At 61.4% G+C, this 18854-nt stretch overlaps 2 protein-coding genes across 4 annotated transcripts; one reads left to right on the top strand and one right to left on the bottom strand.

The window, feature by feature from the left end:
- Positions 1–638: 638 nt before the first annotated feature.
- Fastk (Fas-activated serine/threonine kinase) lies at positions 639–3838 on the top strand (the record flags this gene model as incomplete). Its single annotated transcript, XM_013504587.1, is given in 9 exon segments — positions 639–1061; positions 1532–1711; positions 1821–1960; positions 2429–2642; positions 2744–2903; positions 3072–3163; positions 3231–3366; positions 3440–3554; positions 3633–3838. Coding segments are annotated over 9 exon segments (1568 nt in total), but the record flags the coding sequence as incomplete, so codon positions are not given.
- Positions 3839–3930: 92 nt separating this feature from the next.
- Positions 3931–18848, bottom strand: Slc4a2 (solute carrier family 4 (anion exchanger), member 2). 3 transcript variants are annotated; one of them, XM_005404810.2, is made up of 23 exons: positions 18737–18848; positions 16531–16644; positions 14506–14671; positions 14118–14359; positions 13930–14048; positions 12608–12840; positions 12378–12520; positions 10731–10911; positions 9272–9407; positions 9012–9177; positions 8799–8913; positions 8495–8679; positions 8108–8333; positions 7793–8008; positions 7566–7714; positions 7265–7459; positions 6005–6259; positions 5801–5890; positions 5476–5642; positions 4893–5146; positions 4633–4802; positions 4254–4427; positions 3931–4164 (listed from the first exon to the last, which is right to left on the bottom strand). In XM_005404810.2, exons 2-23 carry the CDS (start codon positions 16579–16581, stop codon positions 4084–4086), a joined length of 3714 nt encoding a protein of 1237 aa, XP_005404867.1. In that variant the 5' UTR covers positions 16582–16644; positions 18737–18848; the 3' UTR covers positions 3931–4083. The 3 variants fall into 3 exon arrangements, with proteins under 3 accessions (XP_005404867.1, XP_005404868.1, XP_013360040.1); XM_005404811.2 differs by lacking the exon at positions 18737–18848 and adding an exon at positions 18102–18287; XM_013504586.1 differs by lacking the exons at positions 16531–16644; positions 18737–18848 and adding an exon at positions 15423–15775.
- Positions 18849–18854: the final 6 nt, after the last annotated feature.

The following is an 18854-nucleotide window of genomic DNA, read 5'->3' as shown; positions in this document are numbered from 1 at the left end:
GTCCCGGACATCGCCGGCTCCGCGCCTTCGCAACGCTGCGCGCTCGGGCCCGCGTGCGCCCCGCGGGGTGGGCGCTGGGTTTTCGTTTCCCTGGGGGGGAGACTTAGGCAGAGGTAAAGCCACTTGTCCCCAGGTCACGCGGCTGGTAAGTGGGGCGCCCCGCATGGGACCCCTGACCCGCCCGGCCGCGGAGCCCGCGAGCCGCCCTCCGTGCCCCCGCCGCCTCCAGCGGGAGGGAGGTGATCCGGCCGGCGCATCCTCGGGGCCGCCTGGGTCCCGGGCTGGCTGAGACCACCTACTCCGTGAGGGATCTCAGGCTTTTCTTAACCTCTTGCCGCGCTGGGCCTTGGTCTCTCCCCCCGTGAAATGAGGTAATGCCAGCCCTGCGGCGACTCGGCGTGCGCGGAGCGGCAGAGGAGATGTGCATGTGGATTGCTTTGCCGAGCACCTCCGAGGAGCAGGATTGCTGTTCCCGGGAGCAGGGCGGGGAAGAGGGGCGGGGTGGGGAGCGGGACCAGAGCAGGCACAGAGGTTACGCTGACCCCGAGCCCCACCTAACGGGGAGTGAGGTAGGAGTGGATAGCAAGGTTGCTCCTCTTTGGACGAAACCTCACTCCCCTTTCTGGGCTGCCCCTCAGGGTCTCCATCACCCAGCCGCGTGCTCCGAGTCCTGCTCCCTGCGCAGGCCTCCCCTGCTCGCTTGTCTGGCCTGCTGCTGGTCCCGCCAGTACAGCCCTGCTGTTTGGGGCCCAGCAAGTGGGGGGAGCGGCCCCTTGGAGGAAGTCCCCATGCAGGCCCTGTGCAAGGACTGCAGCGGCTTCTGGAACAGGCGAAGAGTCCTGGGGAGCTGCTGCGCTGGCTGGGTCAGAACCCCACCAAGGTGCGCGCCCACCACTACCCTGCGGCGCTTCGGCGGCTGGGCCAGCTCTTGGTGTCTCAGCCTCGGCCCCCGCCGGTGGAGCAGGCCACCCTGCAGGACTTAAGTCAGCTCATCCTCCGAAACTGCCCCTCCTTTGACATTCACACCATCCACGCGTGTCTGCACCTTGCAGTCCTACTTGGTGAGGAAAGCGGCTGGGGGTGCGGGTGTCCAGGGAAGAGTAAAGAGTAGAGAACAGTAGAGGACCCCAGGCTGCTGACAGTCAGCCTTCCGGGCTTTTGCCCAGGAGTGGCACATGCCCAGGTACACTCACTGCTGCCCCTCCTATACGCACTGCAGAACCATGAGCCAAACAGCGCAGCGTTCGTTCCATCTTGCTAGGGTGCCACCCCAAGTTCCTTCGCACTGCTCTAGAGAGCCACTGCACTTGCTCACAAGTGGCATGAGACCACAGCCTGCTTGCCATCTTTGTATACACCTTTCCCCCACCAAGGACTCAACACTTCATGTTCACATGATGTTTATATGTCCCCAGTGCTTCCACTTGGACACTTAACCGCTCAGGAAACAGGAGAGGGAGACTCCCGTACCCCACCGCTAGAAAGGCACGCACGGCCCTCTCACCAGGACCACTTTTGGCCTTCTCCCCAGGCTTTCCTCCAGATGGGCCCCTGGTGTGTGCCCTAGAGCAGGAGCAAATGTTCCGCCTCTGTCTGAAACCACCTCCACCTCTACTGCCTGCCCTCCAAGGTGGGCAAAGACGAGAAGCTGCTCTGAGCGACCCTCAGTTCCTGCGGTACCCACGGCAGCATCTGATCAGTAGCCTCGCAGGTGCTCGAGGGTTAAATGGGGGCAGGTGCTAAGTTTCCTGGGCTCTGGTGTAGTCGGGCCCACTGGAGGTCTGGCCTGGGGGTCCTGTGTGACCAGCTGTTCTTCACAGGGGCAAGGCCTGAGGAGCTCACACCCCACGGGATGGTGCTCCTGGCCAAGCACTTGGCCCGGCACCGGTTGCGGGAGCCCCAGCTTCTGGAAGCCATTGCCCACTTCCTGGTGGCCCAGGAAAGCCAGCTCAACAGCAAGGTGGGCTTGCCTCCCACCCTCCCGTGCTCCTCTGAGTCATCCTCAGTGACCAGGCCAAGCCCAACCTTGTCCAGCCCCACTGGCCTCTGAGGGAGCAAACGCTCCAGCCGGGCTGCCCTGCTCAATGCCCTGGGGTGCCTTCTGCGCACACCCTCTGTGGCTTGTCCAGCTCCCATGACCAGCACTGATGCCTAGAGCGCTGCAGTCTGCCAAAGCACTCAGCACTGTCCGAACCTCACATGCCACTGCTCGAAGCTTTGAGGCCACCACACACACATCGGTATCCCTCTGCCTGCTCTGGTATTGAGTCATAGGTGGCTCAGGGCACTGCTCATACTGCGGAGCTTGGGGTTCAGGTGCCAGGAGAGAGGACTGTGCTGCCGTGCTTGCCATACCCCCAGTTTGGACCACAGCAGCCTGTGGGAGACCCAGGAGCCGCTCTCTGGGGTCATGTGCTGCTCTTCACAGGTGGTGCAGAAGCTGGTCCTGCCCTTCGGGCGGCTGAACTACCTGCCCCTCGAGCAGCAGTTCATGCCCTGCCTTGAGCGGATCCTGGCACGGGAAGCGGGGGTGGCACCCCTGGCCACAGTCAACATCTTGATGTCACTGTGCCAGCTGCGGTGCCTGCCCTTCAGAGCCCTGCACTTTGTCTTCTCCCCGGGTTTCATCAAGCACATCAGCGGTAGGCAGAGTTGGGCTGGCTGGAGGGGGCCAAGGAGGCAAGGGCAGGCGGTGCCCAGGGCTTGGTGGCCCAGTGGGTCTCCAGTCCCTGCCTCCCCACAGGCACCCCTCATGCTGTAATCGTGCGGCGCTACCTCTCCCTGCTTGACACAGCTGTGGAGCTGGAGCTCCCAGGATACCAGGGCCCCCGCCTTCCCCGGAGACAGCAGGTGCCCATCTTCCCACAGCCTCTCATCACTGACCGTGCCCGCTGCAAGTACAGGTGGGTGGGCAGCCTGGGCTGAAGGTGGCACAGCTGGCGCTGATGATGTGCTGGGCAGACATGAAGGAAAATGGGCCCAGAGGTAGCAGAGGTGGTGGCCAGGGCGGTGGTGCTCAGCAAGGGGCAGGTGAGACTCTGGGGCCTTCTACTGGTGTCCTTTTCCCTCAGTCACAAGGACGTAGTAGCTGAGGGGCTGCGGCAGCTGCTGGGGGAGGAGAAATACCGCCGGGACCTGACTGTGCCTCCAGGCTACTGCACAGGTGAGCTCCAGGTGGGTGGCAGCCCTGGAGAGGAGCTCGGCTAAAGCCCGGTCTCTGTCTCTCGCAGACTTCCTGCTGTGTGTGAGCGGCTCCGGTGCTGTGCTCCCAGTGAGGACCCAGGACCCCTTTCTACCTTACCCACCAAGGTCCTGCCCGCAGGGCCAGGCTGCCTCTAACCCCACAACCGGAATCCCGGCCCAAAGGTAAAGAGACAGGCTGGGCGTGCCTAGGCCCCATGGTGCGGCAACAGCGCCCAGACACTGTCTGTCCCTGCAGGGTGGTGCTGATGCTGCGTGAACGCTGGCATTTCTGCCGAGACGGCAGAGTGCTGCTGGGCTCCCGGGCCCTGAGGGAGCGGCACCTGGGCCTCATGGGCTACCAGCTTCTGCCGGTGAGTGGCTCTGCGTGCCCGTGTGCGTGCGTGTTCTTGTGTCTGGCCTGCAGGTGACCCTCTGTCCTCTCCTCACAGCTACCCTTTGAGGAACTGGAGTCACAGAGAGGTCTGCCCCAGCTGAAGAGCTACCTGAGGCAGAAGCTGCAGGCCTTGGGCCTCCGCTGGGGGCCTGAAGGGGGGTGAGGGGCGCACTTGGGGCTCAAGATGGCCCCCCCATGGGGGGTGGACAATTTGCACTTTGACTCATGTTTTGCTTTTTCATTAAAGTCCCCTTCCTTGCCCATGGCGACTCTCATTTCTGGGGACAGGGAGCAGGGCTGGCTCCCCTCACCTCCTTCCATTCATTGCCCCCACAGAAACAGAAAGCCAGAGCTGGGTGGGGGCCGTAGCACTTTACTGTGGGGGTGGGGGAAGGGGACTTTAAATTATTCACTTAAATAAAAACGAGGAGGGGAGGGGGCGGCCCATCCCACCAGCCCCCATCCCCTCGGCCCATCGGGCCCTCAGCGGTCCCTGCAGGTGGCAGCTACACAGGCATGGGCATCTCGTTGTACTCGTCCACGCCCTCACGCTCATCAAACACGGGTTCCGCCTCGTTAGCATCCAGCTGTGGGAGGAAGTGCAGGCTGGGACTTTCCAGAGCCACGGGAGACGGCTGATGGCGGGGAGGGTGGCGGGAGGGGGCGGGGTCCTTACACATTTCATCTCGCGCTCCGTGAAGATGCGGGTCAGCACCACCATGCGCAGCGGCACCGTGAGGATGAGGATGAAGGGGAAGGCCAGTGAGGCCGCTGTGGACATGACAGCCCAGAGCAGGGCCAGGCAGAGCAGCTGCAGGGCCGTGAACAGGTGCATGCGCATCGTGCGAACCTGGGGGACAGAGAGAAGGTGGGCCGGGGCTCCTCCCCAGCCACATCCAAGGACTGGGACAGGATGGCCTTTCTTCCTCTTCAGAAAGGGGGACAGAAGAGCCTGAGGTGCTTCCAGAGCTCGCTCTGTGCAGAGATAGGAAGTGGGGGCGGGGCAGGAGGCGCATGTGACCGAAGTAGAGCAGGACGGAGCAGAAGGAACTCACCTTCTTGACGTAGGTGACATCCGGGTGGTGTTTCGGTGGCATAAGCAGCAGGTGTAGCCGCTCGTAGAATTGGATGCCATTCAGGGAGGTCACCCCCATGTACAGGAAGATCCCAAAGAGCACGGCCAGGGGGATCTGCCGGAGTAGATCTCCGATAACCAAGGAGAGGCCTGGGAGGGGTGGGGAAACGGTCAGCCCAGGGATTCAATCCCCCAGTGGCCCTGGAGGCCCCGGGATGGGTGTAGCAAGGGGCAGCATACCCACAAGCAGGGCCACCAGCAGGCCCGTCACCCGCTGCTCCTTGACCTCCTGGATCTTGGGCTTATCCCCGGGTGCCACGGCCTTACTCATGACGGTGAGCGCGTTGGCGTGCGTGACTGAGCGGACGGTAGCAGCAGCCAACCAGGGGAGGCCAAAGAGGGCACAGATGCCACCCATGGCCACGATGAGCAGCAGGTCCAGGTGGAAGCCAGAGCCCTTCTGCAGCATACGCTCCTTTTTGGAGATGATCAGCCTGAGGGGGAGAGGGGCAGTCTCTCCATCTGCTTATGAAACCTGGTGGCCCCTGTCCACGCTGCCAGGCTAGAGTTGCATCCTGGTGCTGCGCTGGGCCTCAGCCCTTATCCTGCAGGTTACCAGGCTGCCCACCCTGTGCTCTGCCCCTGCCCCGCCCCCCCAACATCAGTGACATTTTCTGCTGCCTACAAAACAAGCTTTGGCTAGCCCGGCATTCAAGGTCTCCCAAGGGCCTTGGGCTCCTGTGCCGGGCAGAGGGGTGGTGCTTCCCATGCTGGTCCCAGAGCCTGCCTGGGGACTCAGGCGCCTCGGCCCAGGGCCACTCACGTGGTGATCTGCGTCTCCATGAAGATGAGGATGAAGACCAGGACGGCGGGCAGCAGGCTGGCAACCATCATCCACACAGGGAAGGGGCTCTTCTCCCCCAGGGGGTTGATGACCCAGCCCCGCTTGTTGGGGGCTGTCACCGAGAATCCACTGGGCACGCTCAGCTTCTGCAGGGCAGAGACAGCGGGGGCTCACGGGCCATGGGAGAGGCTCGGTGTCTGCCTGGCCTAGGAACAGCTCTGGCTGGGGCTGGAGTGGAGCCCCAAGACCCCAAGGTGGGATCACCCAGACCTAGGTGGCAACAGCCACCCAGTGCAGTGCCTACCTGCGTGTAGGTGTCCTCAATACTGTAATCCACAAGCACCATGATGAGGATGGCGATGGGCACCCCGAAGTCCCCAATCACCCGCCGGATCTGAGAAGGCAAGCGGGCAAGCGCGTGCTCAGAGCCCCTACCCCACGCAGCCCCTCATGTCCCAGCCGCCCCGCTTCCTGGCCCCAGCTCCCTCTGGCCTGCAAACCCACACACCCGGCCAGGAAAAAACCGGCTGTTCTTGAATTTTCGCAAGAAGAAGGCGATGAAGAAGGTGCCAGCCATGAGCACCAGCGACAGCAGGGCCGTGTTGGGCTGCCCCCGGGGTCTCCCCGCCCCAGCCTGCCCGGCTGAACTCAGGTTGCTGGGCCCCAGTGTGGGTGCTGCCTCAGTCCACGTTGCATTCTTGCCACCGTCTGCCTCAGAGCTGTTGGACACCAAGCAGCCGTGGAGGGGGTGCTCCTGGAAGATCTGGGGAGAGAAGGCCACAAAGAACTTCGTGAGCTGGATGCTGGGGGGCTGGGCAGGCAGGGGAGAGGCAGGGAGCCACGGAGCCGTCTTGTTGGATTAAGAAACTGATCCTGTGGCCAGGCATGGTGGCGCATGCCCCAGCACTTGACAGCCTAGGTAGGAGGATCCCCACAAGTTTGAGGCCAGCATGGGCTACACAGTGAGTTCAAGGACAGCCTGAACTACATAGCGAGATCTTGTCTCAAAGAGAAAAGACTTTGAAGCAGGCACGCAGGGGGAGAGCCAGTGCTTGCCTAGTTTACACAATGGTTTCATCCCCAATACCACAAAAAAAAAAAAAAAAAGGAAAGAGGGAGGGAGGGAGGGAAGGGGCAGGAAGGAAAGAGGGAAAACACAGAGACTAGTTGTGAGCATAGGGCTACATGAGATTATAAAAGGGCCCAAGGACATGATTCCAATACTGTATTCGGAGGCAGAGGCAAGAAGATCTCTTAGTAACTTAGTGACTTACTGAGACCCTGTCTCAAAATACAGATTTTAAAGAGGGCTGGAGAGGTAGCTCAGTGCAGTAGTCCTCAGTTCAATACACGAGAGAGGGGAGAGAGACAGACAGACAGACAGACAGACACCAAGGGTCCAAGGGGTGGTAAAGACAGGAAGACCACTGGGGACTGTGGAATGAGCAGAGGACGGGGGCCAGCACTACGCAAGCCTGTCACAGATCTTGATCCTAGCCCAGGACTGCATTTGTCGCCTCGAGGCCCTTCCTGCAGACTCCTGAACTGTCTGACATTTGAACAAAAGCATAGGCTCCCTTTATTAAAAAAATTTGAGTTTCTAGAAGACTGAGCTAAAGGGCTGGTATGTGTTGACGTTAGGGAGGCCAAGGGGGGAACAAAGCCCCAGCCCTGTGAGCTACAGACTGCAAGCCCAGAGGACAAGACCTAAGACAGGCAGGACACCCCCTCCCTGCCCTCCGCCCCATCCCCATCAGGGCCGCCACACCTTGACCAGTTTGTAGAAGGTCTCGTAGATGAAGATGAGGGAGATGAGGAAGGCGAAGATTTCCTGGGTGAAGCGGGATACAAAACGCACCAGGAAGCTCCCCTCCAGGGCCACCATGAGCAGGGCCAGCAGCACCAGCCAGAAGCCGATCCATACCCGGCCCACCAGGTACTCCAGCTCGTTGCTTCTGCAGAACTACGCAGGGGAGGCAGGGAGCCAGGGAGCCGTCAGGGCTCTGGGGACAAGGGAGAGGAGGACAGGGAGAGGACAGGCGGCCAGCGCAGGGGAAGAAGAGCCCTACCGAGTAGAAGGCCTCCTCGAAGACCAGCAGCGGCCCAGAAAAGCCAATCACCAGCAGCGGCTGGGCCCCCAGCAGGCAGAAGATCACACCCTGGAGCGCTGTGGACATGATGAGCTCCGACACCCCTATCAGGTCATGTGTCTTTTCTCCTGGGGGTGCAAGTCACAGGCTCAGAAGCTGGGCCGTGGGCTCTGTATGCCCTGCCCCTCCTCTGAGTGTTCCCTTACCCAACAGCCCCCCAAAGGTGATGGCTGGAGACAGGGCTGCGAAGTAGATGAAGATGACAGCCGCCAGGCACTGCGGGTCAAGCGCATCGCGGAAGTCACTCAGGTAGTGGGGGTAGCGGCGCTTCACGTCGCGGATCAGCCCTCCAAAGGGCCGGCCCGTCCGCCGCAGGGGATCATCTTCCACTGTGCCCGCCGCCTCTACCATCTGCAGGAGCGCTGCAGACCAGGCCTCCGTCAGGGCGCCCAGAGGCTGTGCGCCCACCCACCCACTCCTGCCTTGGGCAGCCCTGTCCAGCCGGCGTCGCCACAGCGTACCCTTTTCCTGGGCAGACTTGGGCTCCAGCCCGGCCCCTGGGGGCAGCAGCCGGCCCTGCTCCTCCCGCTTCTTAAGCATCTGGCGCTGGAAGTGGGCAACAGAGCGCAGCAGCTCCTCGCCCTGCACCTCTGAGGGCGGCAGCACCACGCTGCAGTCCAGGAAGGCGTTGATGGCGGTCAGCAAGTCTTCCCGCTCGTCCGCCAGGTAGGCCGCCTCATGGAATTGCTGCCAAAGCAGGACTGGGATCAGGGAGGGCACCAGATGGGACCTGGAGGTGGCAGCCCACAGCAGGGGTGGGCAAGGGGCTGGGAAGATGCTGCCAGGGGCCCAGGATGGACAGGGCTGGGTGTGGGTCCCGGGAGGGAAGCAGGTGGTAAGGGGCTGACCTTGTCGGACATGAGGGTGGAGATGGAGCGGCCGATCTCGTGGTAGTCCATGTTGGCACTGCTGGGGCCCAGCAAGAGGAAGAGGAAGCGCACGGGCACTGGCACCTCCAGCACTGCGTCCAGCTCCACAGCCTCCCGCAGACGCACAAAGGCCATGGTGGGGCGCGAGAGAAACTCCACGCAGCCTAGGGGTGTGGGGCTGTGGTGGGCACGAGCACGCCGCAGGACTCTTTCCAGCCCCAGCCCAGGGGAGTCCTGAGGCCAGGCCACCACGTCCCCAGGCCTTGAGCCCTCCCATACATACCCACAAGGACCACAGTGGCCTCAGCATTCTCAGGGATCTTCTCCAACAGCTTCAACTCATGCTTGGACTTGGAGCGGGTGATGCCCGCTGGAGGGGCCGGAGGAGGCAGCTCACGCTAGGGGGACAAGAACAGGGCTCAGCCCAGCTAGCCTGCACCCCCTGCCCTTGTCCCGTGTTCACACCCGGGCTTGCTCACGGCCCATTCTCCCTCACCTCTCGCTCCACCTCCAGCCGGGTCTCGGGAACCCCACCAATGAGCGGTTCAGTAACATGGGGGTCACTCTCGGCACCCTGGGCGTGATGATGTCCCAGCAGGGAGCCCAGGGAGCCTGCTGAGATGTTGCGGGGGAAGGAGAAGTCCTTCTCGTCACTCGGGTGGCTATGGGACAGAGGTCGGGCAGGGTAAGGAGGGGCAGTGGTACCACTGGGCACAGGACAAGCTACCGAGGGGTCCCCTGCCCCTCGAGCTGCACCTGTGTTTCAGCAGCAGGGCCCGGAGTACATTGGCTCTGTCCTCAGCCTTGATCTGGTCGGAGATAACCATCTGCTCCACCACCTGGTGGGCCACCCCGGGCAGGGTCTGCTGGTCCAGATCCAGGAGCACAGCCCCTGTGACAGAGGGAGGGCACCTCACCCCTAGGCAGAAAACTGCCATGGGGACAGAAGGCGAGAGAGCCAGGGCAAGAAGGGGCTGCCAGGTGGGTACCGGGGTCAGGGCCTAGAGACAGAGGCCTAGGCTTGAGTCCAGCTCTGCCCCCGAAGTCCCTATCGCTTTGCCTCTCTGGCCTCTTTTTCTTTTTTTTTTTTTTTGGAGAGAGGGTCTGGCTATGTAGCTCAGGCTGACCTTGACCTGGAGGTGATCTCTCTGCCTCAGTCTCCCCAGTGCCTGGATTATACCATGCCCAGCTCTCTGGCCTATTTCTCCCCATCCCCGCCTCCTCCCAGGAACACAGTGAGGCCAGTAGAGATCCCCAAAGCTCAACTATCAGACCCCACTTCCAGGAGCAACCAGGCTCCACACTCTGGCTGAAACACCTTTGCTACTAGGAAGGTCTTCTTAGTGAACCAGGGCTCCTCTGCGGGCCAAGCTCCACCCCCCAGAACATGGTATAACTGCTCTGTGGCCCTGTCCAAGAGACACCTGAAGACCCCTTCCCCTTCCACCCCAGGCTTCTTGACTTCCTGTTGCTTCTCCAAGCCTAAGGGGCGCTCCCTGGGCAGCTTCCAGATGCGCACCACTATTTCATTTAGAAAGCCCTTCCAAGCCGGGCTTGGTGGCTCACACCTAGAATCCCAGCACTGTGGGAGGCTGAGAAACTTAGCCTGGGAAACTTAGCAATTTAGTGAGATCCTGTTTCATAATAAATTAAAAAAGGGTTGAGAATGTGGCTGAGTGTGAAGGCCCTAGTTTCAGTCCCCAGTACTGCCAACAAAATTAAAAAAGAAAAAGTCCTTTCAGATCTATCAGGGTGTTTATCTGGCAAGGTCAACTTTCAGAAACAAAGAACTAAAGAATAAACAGAACCCAAGACTCCTGAGTAGCCAAAGCAGATCACTATGCCTAATGATAAAGCACATACACTTTACCCAAAGCAAAAGTCTCTTAACTCTTAGTTTAGAAACAATTCTAAAAGGTTTTCAGCCCTTAGCTGCTTAGAAACCAGACACACAGGATAACTAGGTGTGATTTCCTCCTTGACAACAGCAAGGGACAAGTCAGTAGCCAGGGCCTCCGAGCCCAGGGGGTGGGCGGAGGGTGTTTTAGAGCCCTTTGCGCAGACTTACAGGTTAACCCTTATCCCCTGAATTCCCTAAGTGCTAAGGAAGCACGCCAGGAATTCTAGGAAGCTTTCCATGAAGATGGACCAACCCTACCTTTAGCAATTTGGCCTGGGAACAGGGAGTTTTGTGGGGATCTGGGGGACAGGGTACCATGGGCCAAGGTCCGTCGGAGCTCCAGGAGGCTTCGGAAGGACAGCGATGCCACGTGGGGCTTCCCCCAGCGCTCCGTCTCCTCTTCCACATCCTCCTCAAATTTGATCCAGCGCGCCGTCTCCCGCCACTGTGGCTCCTGGTTTTTGTCCAGCAGCAATTCGTTCAGCTCCACAAACACCTTGGGGCAAGATGACAACGCGCTGCAGGGTACAAGTCAAAGGTGGACCAGGGTCGGCCAGGGACAAGTGTCATTGGGAGGGCACAGTGACCATGGGGGCACAATGGATGACACACCCTCGGGCAAGGCTCACTGGAGGCCCAGGGAGCTGGGACAAGTGACTGACCAATCCAAGCCTGGGATTGCAGTGCCTGTAAAATGGCAACTATGATACCTACCTCCAGAGGCTGGGATGAGGGCTAAAGAACGAGGCTAGAAAGCTAGACCTGGCGGTGCACGCCTGTAATCCCAGCACTCTGGCAGGCTGAGGCAGGAGGACCGATGCAAGTTCAAGGCCAGCCTGGGCTACATAGTGAGTTCAAACCAGCCTGAGCTACATGGCAAGGCCCTGTCTTGGCAAAAAACAAACAAAAAAACAGCGAGGCCCCTATAATTCTCTTTGCACACATTGAGGACTGGCAAAACTATCTGCAAAGAGCAGAGTGGTCACCTCTGCTGGCACTCCTGCGGTGGGGTGGGGCAGGGCGGAAAGCAACTTGCCGAGGGCGGAAACCATCTCTAGCCAGTAGCTGTCCAAGTGCCGCAGCCCAAGAGGATGAGGCACGGGTGTAGTTTACTACAGGGCTATTAAATCTCAATAAAAATGCTTAAAAATATACCTGAGTCCAGGACCAGGGCCCTGTATTCTAAGACAGGCAGTATCATGAAGAAACTAGGTGACCTTGGCCAAGTCACACTTCCTCATTAATGGCTGTCACCTTCACAGGTTGTTGGAGGATCAAGGGATACAGAGGTGACTAGGTTTTGAAAACAAAGCACACACCTAGATGTGGTGCACACCTGTGATCCCAGGACTTTCAAGGCCAGCCTGGGCTACGGAGTGAGCTCAAGGCCAGCCTGAACTACACAGTGAGACCTGTCTCAAAAAAACCAAAAACAAACAAATAAACAAACCCAGAAAAGAAAACAAAGCACAGCACTACTCAGAGCCCCCTCCAGCCGGAGGGGTTCTTTGCTCAAAGCAGAATAGAGCATCTCCTCCTCAGACTCCTGCCACCTGCTAGGAAATGTCCTCGACACACACATCAGCCAGGTGTCAGGTGGGAATTATCACTGCAATACACAAATCAAAGCCAGGCATCATGGCGCACGTCTGTAATCCCAGCACTCAGGAGGCTGAGGCAGGAGGATCGCTGCAAATTCAAGACCAGCCTGGGCTACAAAGGGAGCTCAAAGTCAGCCTGAACTGCATGGCGAGACCCTGTCTCAAAAAGACGAAAAAAAAAAATAATAATAATAATAATACACAAATCGGGGATGCCTCCCATGTGGGCCACACCAGGAAGCCCACATCGATCTCTACTACTGCAGTCTTGCACAGTGTACAACCTTCATCATCACAGGGCCTGGAAATCACTGAGTGAAGGAGGGGAGGGGGCAGAAGAGCAGGAAGCAGAGAACAGTACCTCATGAGGCTTGTGGGGGGCCCGGGGCCGGGCTCGAGGCGTGGGGCCAGGCTCTCGCCCTTCCCTGGAGCTCTGCGAGGACCCTTTGGCATTCTTTCGAACCAAGTGCCGCCGCACCCCAGGGACATCCTCGAACCGGTGACCTGGGGCGAGGGTAGGGCCAGGGTCAGGCTCCCTTTCCCTGGCTCCTTTTCCCACCAGCAGTGGGCATGCTCCAGCCCGCCACTCACTCTTCATGAGATCAAGGTCAGCTGTAGCCAGCGTCTGCGCTTCGCTCTCATCAGTGGGGACCCGGGGCAGCAGCGCCTGCTCCACCCCGGTCATGCTCCCGATTCGCCTTCTCTCCTGAAGATTGTAGCTGCGGTGCCCAGGCGGGCCTTTGGACAGGGGGCGCCCTGAGGCACCGCCATCGTCACCCCCAGCTGTGCCACTGGCCACCAGGACTGTTTCCTCCACCAGAGTTCTGCGACAGAGTAGCCATGAGATGGAATGAGCTGGTCGTCTCTGCCATGCAGGGGAGCCCTGGGAAGGGGACGTCGTGGAGGCCACTGCCCTCTTAGCTGTACATAAACACCCAGCAGAACGTGTGGCGGGGAAGGTGACATTTTTGGAAAGTGCCAGCGCAGGGCATAGTTTATAACAGGTGCTGGATGACTGTGTCTTCAAATGTCGCTACTCCTTCCCTTGCCCTTTGGCCCTCCCGGATGTACCTCAGACTGCGGGGTGCGAGAGGTTCACAGGGCCCCCCTTTTCTGACCAAAGAACTGACCTACACGCAAATGGGGTTTGAACTGCAGCCATCTCCCCGGGACCCCACCAACACCAGAGCACCTGCCGAACCGTTCTCTCTCCCCACACGGACAGCTCCACAACCCAAGCCCACGTCTCCTCCAAGACCAAGAGCCTTCCAGGCCCAGCCCACCCCACAGCCCTGGCCCACCACAGCCCCGCCCACTTCTCTCTTCCTGTCCCCCGCGCCTGGCTTTCCCGGAGGCTCCATGGCACCAGTGTGGCCTCTCAGTGGGCCTGGGCACTGCCCTGAAGGGGCACTGTGCCCTTTACTTCTCCAAGCCTTCACACTACCTAGCACCCAGGAAACAACAGGTCCACGATAGTCGTGACCTCAAGGCCTCTTTCAGAGTCACTGGCTAGTGTCCTCAAACTCCTGTCACCTGCTGTTACTGATGCCCAACCCAAGCCACTGGGTACAAGTGACAGCATTCTGCCACCATTTCCGGGCACTTGGTTTCCAAACGGGGACACAGGAATGAAAGGAATGAAAGTGGTCTCCTATCCTTCCCAAGCCCTGGGGGCCCCAGCAGGTGGCAGGAGGCCGACAGCCTAGTTGGATGAGGGGACAGTGGGGTGAGGGACAAGGTGGAGGACAGCATCAACCACAGACAGCCAGATCTCAGGGAACTTAAGTCACCCGCCCAAGCAGCTGGTGGGAGAAAGACCCAGGATTCAAACTCCAGCCTGGTGACACCAAAACTCGCGCTTTTATATCTGCGCCCTCACCACCCCGGCACAGCAGTGAGGAGGATGCACTCACCCAGGCTGGGCCCTTTTGGTGGCCGGGGGTGCCACCTCCTGCTGGGGGAGCTCTGCGGGGGGAGATGGACTGGTCCTCTCTGCCTTTCGGTCTGCACCTTCGTCCTCCTGGAGAAAGAACTGCAGCCGGCAGGTGAGGCCGGGCAGGGACCCTGGGGCCATCTCCCCGGAGCCTGGGCTGCCACTCACCTGCACGGAAGACGGCGTGGAGGTAGGGGAGGGCTGTGTGAGCACCCGCGCCCCCTCAGCCTCACTGGTCTCATCCTCATCTTCCTCCCCCTCTTCAATGGTGGGGGTTTCCCCGGTGGGCGTGGCTCCAGGGCGCCTCCGAGGCTTCCGTCCTGGGCCCTGGGGGGTCTTGCGCCGGCGGGCATCAGGGGGCAGGTGAGTGGACAGTGGGTGGTGGATGTGATGCGAAGACTGCCGGTGGTCTGTGGGGAGGAGGCGCTTGTCTGCTGGCAGGTACCCAACCCTTCCCCTGCCATCCTAGCCTCGGCTCCTCCCATTGGGCCCCGGCCCTTTGGGTGCTGGCAGTCAGGCTGAGCCCTCAGCCTCCCTTCCCGTGGCCACCTCTCACATTCAAAGTCTTCCTCCCCATAGCTGCGGCCGGGCTCCTCCCCTCCGCGGGATCCGGCCTCCTGGAGAATCTCCTCGAACCGCTCCACGCCCAAGGTGCGGTGAAGGTCGTCTTCCTCCTGCTCGGGGAAGCCAGGTGTCCCAGGGCCCACGGTCTCTGGCTCTGGCTGTGAGGACCAGGGGTGCAGAACACACAGGACCTCAATGGGGGCTGTACCTCAATGCTCTACTTACCCAGTACCAGAGATCCGATACCTTCAGTAGCTACGTCCTCCAAGCCCAGAAACTCAGTCCTCTCCCAGCAACTTGTCCCCTCAGTGCAGGTACCCAGTCTGCCCGCAGCTACCTGTCCCTTCAGATGTAAGGACTCAATCCCCCTACAGCCACCTGTCCCCTCAAATACAAGGACCCAGCCCCCCAACAACCTATCCCCTCAAATACAGGAACCCAGTCCCCTCCCAGCAACCTGACTCCTCCCAGCAATTGTCCCTCTCAATGCCAGGGAGCGGGTGCTCGGCAGCAGCAGGCTGTGCCCTGGGTTCCCAGCTTGTGGACCCCCTCTGATAGTCCACCCATCAGTCCTAAGGCAAGTGGCAGGGCCCACCCTGGAGGTGCCAGCACAAATCCTACATCCAGCCCTTCTGCAGCTCGAGAGAGGGTGTATGAACCAGGCAGTGCTCCAAGCAGATAATCAAGAGCTCCTCTGGCTGGAGGACAGCTGCTGAGCCCCAGAAGTAACTTTTGGAAGCGCCCAAGCTAACTGACCTCGAGTAGGTCGGAGTCAAACCCACCCAGCCCTGCCCAGACCGGAATGCATGCACTTCCCAGGGCCAGGGGATCCCCTACTCCGCAGCAAGCGCCCCCACCCAGCCCCGCCGCCGCTAGCCCCGCCCCTCACCCCACCCCCACGCCCCCCACCTGAGTCATCCTGCGGGAGCGAGCTCAGCGGGCGGCAGCGGGCAGCACCAGCGGGCAGCGCTGGGCAGGGACTGCGGCGCCTTCCTGAGCTCAGCTCAGCTAAGCGGCCGCGCCTGGCGGGGCAGCCTTGGTCCAGCCCCACCACCACCACCCCCTACCGGTCTCGGCTCCAGGCACCGCCAAATATTTGCTCAAGAGCTCCTGGACTTGAAGGGCATCGGGACCTCCAAGGGCGGGGGTATGAAGCCCCCCATGGCAGTGCCAGCCGCGAGAACAAGGAAGCTCAGGGGAGGAAGGCGGGTCTTGGGAGGGGGTGGGGGTGCGGGGGGGATTGTCCGTGGACAGGATCAGCAAGGACCGGCAGGGACGCTGCGGGATGGAAGATGCAAGGGTCAGAGGGCCCTGCCCACCGCCGCTGGAGCTTGACCCCCGCCACCAGAAGCGCCCGCAGGAGGAGGAGGGGGAGCAGGAGCAGGAGGAGGAGGGGGCGCCCGGGGCTGGGGGCTGGCGCGCGCCCCTCGCACCTGAGGCCGCAGGAGGAAGTCCATGGCCGGCGGGGTAACCCTGGGAAGGAGGGAGCAGGGCACCTGTCCGCTCCCTTCCCAGTCACGTGCCCCGCAGGGCCACAAGTGACCAATGCCGGGAGGTAGATTGTGGCCCTGGGGTTAATCATTAGACTCCTTAGGAAAATCAGGAGGGGGCCGTGTGGGGCGGTGGCCACGTGGGGGACGGGAGGGAGGGACCTGAATGACATATGGGGCCGGGGGCGGGGCCGGGGGCGGGCCCAGGCTCGGCCAGAGCGCTCTGCCCCCACCGCTCTGTGTGCACCCTTACCTAAGGCCAGGTCACAGGGGGTCACCAGGTTTGTGACCCAAGGTCCTCCAGGTTCTGTACAGCTGTGGCTCAACTACCACCTGAATCTTCAGGAAACAGCCAGCTGCCTCCCATTCTAGCAGCCCCCAGACATTCACACTGATACAGGGTCAGGGTGCAGGCAAGCACACAAGCCTTCTTTTCTGAGCTCTTGCAGGCCCCCTCCACACCCCCACCCCTGCCTGGCAGGACCCAGGCCTCAGCACCTGTGCGGCCTGTGGCGCGGGTTACTCACCGTGTGGAAAGAGTCTGCGCCCGACCCAGGGCGCCGGGGGGCGCTGCTCATGGCCAAATCCTAGCCCTTTTCACTGTCGCTGCGACTTTCAGAGCAACAAGGTGGAGGCATAACCTGGATGGGGGACAGGACCAGTCACCATTGGAGAGCAGGGGCGTCCAGAGAGGAAAGGGTCCGCTGCTGCCTGCCACACGGATCCTCTTAGGCTAGGAAGGGCCTCGGAGTGGCCCTGGAGGCGCGGGAGCAAAGAGGAGTTATTTATAGGTGGAAAAGAGAACAAAGGCACACAAGGAGAGGACCGAGGCACTCGGGCCACCACGGCCCGGAGGGAGCAGGAAAGGACTGCAAGGGCAGAGGCTGCAGAAACGGGGGAGGAAGGAGTCAAGGCCCAGCCTGGAGAGAGCAACAGACCAGGGGCAGAGTGATAAAGAATCGGGCCAGAACAGGAGTGAAGGGCCAGACAGAAACAGGAAGGCAGTGACCTGGAGGTGGGCCTGAGGTCAGAGAGGGGTGTGGTGTGGAGTGAGACACCCCACGGGGCAGAGAAAGAATCTGGACAGAGCTCAAGGCGGCAAGCAGGGGGCCTGCTAGTGGGGATGGGCACCCCCTCGCCGGCTGTGCCTGCAAGCCGAGAGAAATAGGCTCCTGGGGCGAAGGGCAGGGGCCCAGCTCTGCGCAGCAGCAGGAGGGAGGCAGGGGCAGGCGGTGGGCACAGGCTGGGCAGAGCTTTATAATGGGGGAGGGGCACGTGACGGCTGGGAGGGGTGGACAAGAAACCCCGAGGTTCTGCCCCTCTGAGGGGCAGTCCCCACTTCTCCAGTCCCTAGTCTGGGGCCAGGAAAATCTGAGTGGCAGGGCTGTGGCCCTCCTGACTCTGACTGTAGGGGAGCTTGGGGAGCTGGGAGAGGGGGTGGGGACACTGTGTGTTGGGGATGGGGGCTGGAGTAGAAGCGCAGGGATCCCAACCACTGCAAATGAGGGCGCCCATTCCCATGGGGCTGCACCCAAGCCCCTAGCAGAGTAGTAACAGGCGGCTACCCCAAGGTATTGCCCAACTGAGAGCTACCTGGGGGTAAGACAGGTCAGTGCAGAGTCACAGAAAAAAGGTGGTGGGGGGATCCTGCCCAGGGTGGGGAGTCTAGCGACACATTCCTGGCAACCACGGCAACTCAGCTGACTTCTTTCCACCCCCCCCACCCCCACCCCCCGCACGCCAGGAGCCAGGGCCTGCCAGCGTGGGGGAGAGGTGCCCAGGGAGGGGACCGGGTCTGGGAGGAGGGCAGGGCTGCTGTCCGCAGCACCTGCAGGCACTCACTCCCACCTCCTGGCCTTGCCCTGTGTCCCTCCGCAACCCCTCCTCCATCAACCCATGCCCCCTCCTCCCCCACTCCCCTGCTGTCCCAGAACACAAAGCGGCTTCTGTCCAGAGCATCGGTGCCCATAATCCGGATGGGGGCACATTCCGGGACCAGCCCCGACCAGCCCGGAGGATTAGCATCTCTCCCCTTGCCCAAAGGATTAGCGCCCCGACCCCCACTTGGGCATGAACCACTCCCCAAGTGAATTCTTACATTCCACAGCTCTTCGCTGGAGCGGGACAAGAGTGAGGATAAAGTGGATCCTGGACTTCAGGCAGCGCTGCCCCCACCACCAGCACGGAGCTGTCCACCCAGTCGAGGCGACCCCCGGGGAATCAGCTCTAACTTCCCAGCTCGACTTTCCCATCCCCACCCAGCTGCTCCCGCTGGTGCCTGACCCCTTGTCCTGACCTGACCCGCCAGCCCCCACTCCTGGCCCCGCCTCCCTACCCGGAGATGGGGGCGGACACCCCGGGCAACCCCCTCCCCCCCGGCAGGGTGCCCAGGACCGCACTGAGAGACACCGGAGAGCAGGGTCGCCCATAGCCCGTCCGGGAGTAGTGGGAGAGCCGGCGGCGGCAGCTCCCGGACACGACTCCCTCCTGGTGGCCGGCGACGCGGCACCCCGGCTTTAGGCGACGCTGAGCATTGGACCCTGGAATCCCCGCGCCAAGCACTCGGAGCGCCTCCTCATCTTTCTCCCCAAGACCTCGTTCCCCCGCGCCCCAGTCTCCGCCCTTTCCTCCGCTTCCACTCCCTCCCCGCTCGAGTCCCGAGTTTCCCCTCGCCTCCCCTCCCTTCCTCCCTCCGCGGCCCTGGCCCTCCCCCGCCACCACCTCTCCGCTTACCCGCTTGCTCTGGATTTCAGGCCCCAGGGGTCTCGGGGGCTCCCCCAGTCCTCCGGTGCCCTCGCGCGCTCCCGACAACTTCCCCGTGCCCACCCCGGGGCGCGCCCCCGCCACTCCC

This window comes from Chinchilla lanigera, unplaced genomic scaffold (assembly GCF_000276665.1).
Source record: "Chinchilla lanigera isolate Chin_1 unplaced genomic scaffold, ChiLan1.0 scaffold00090, whole genome shotgun sequence".
NCBI classification, from domain to species: Eukaryota; Metazoa; Chordata; class Mammalia; order Rodentia; family Chinchillidae; genus Chinchilla; species Chinchilla lanigera.
Note: the sequence above shows the minus strand (reverse complement) of the source record. Positions and strands in the feature narration are given on the sequence as shown.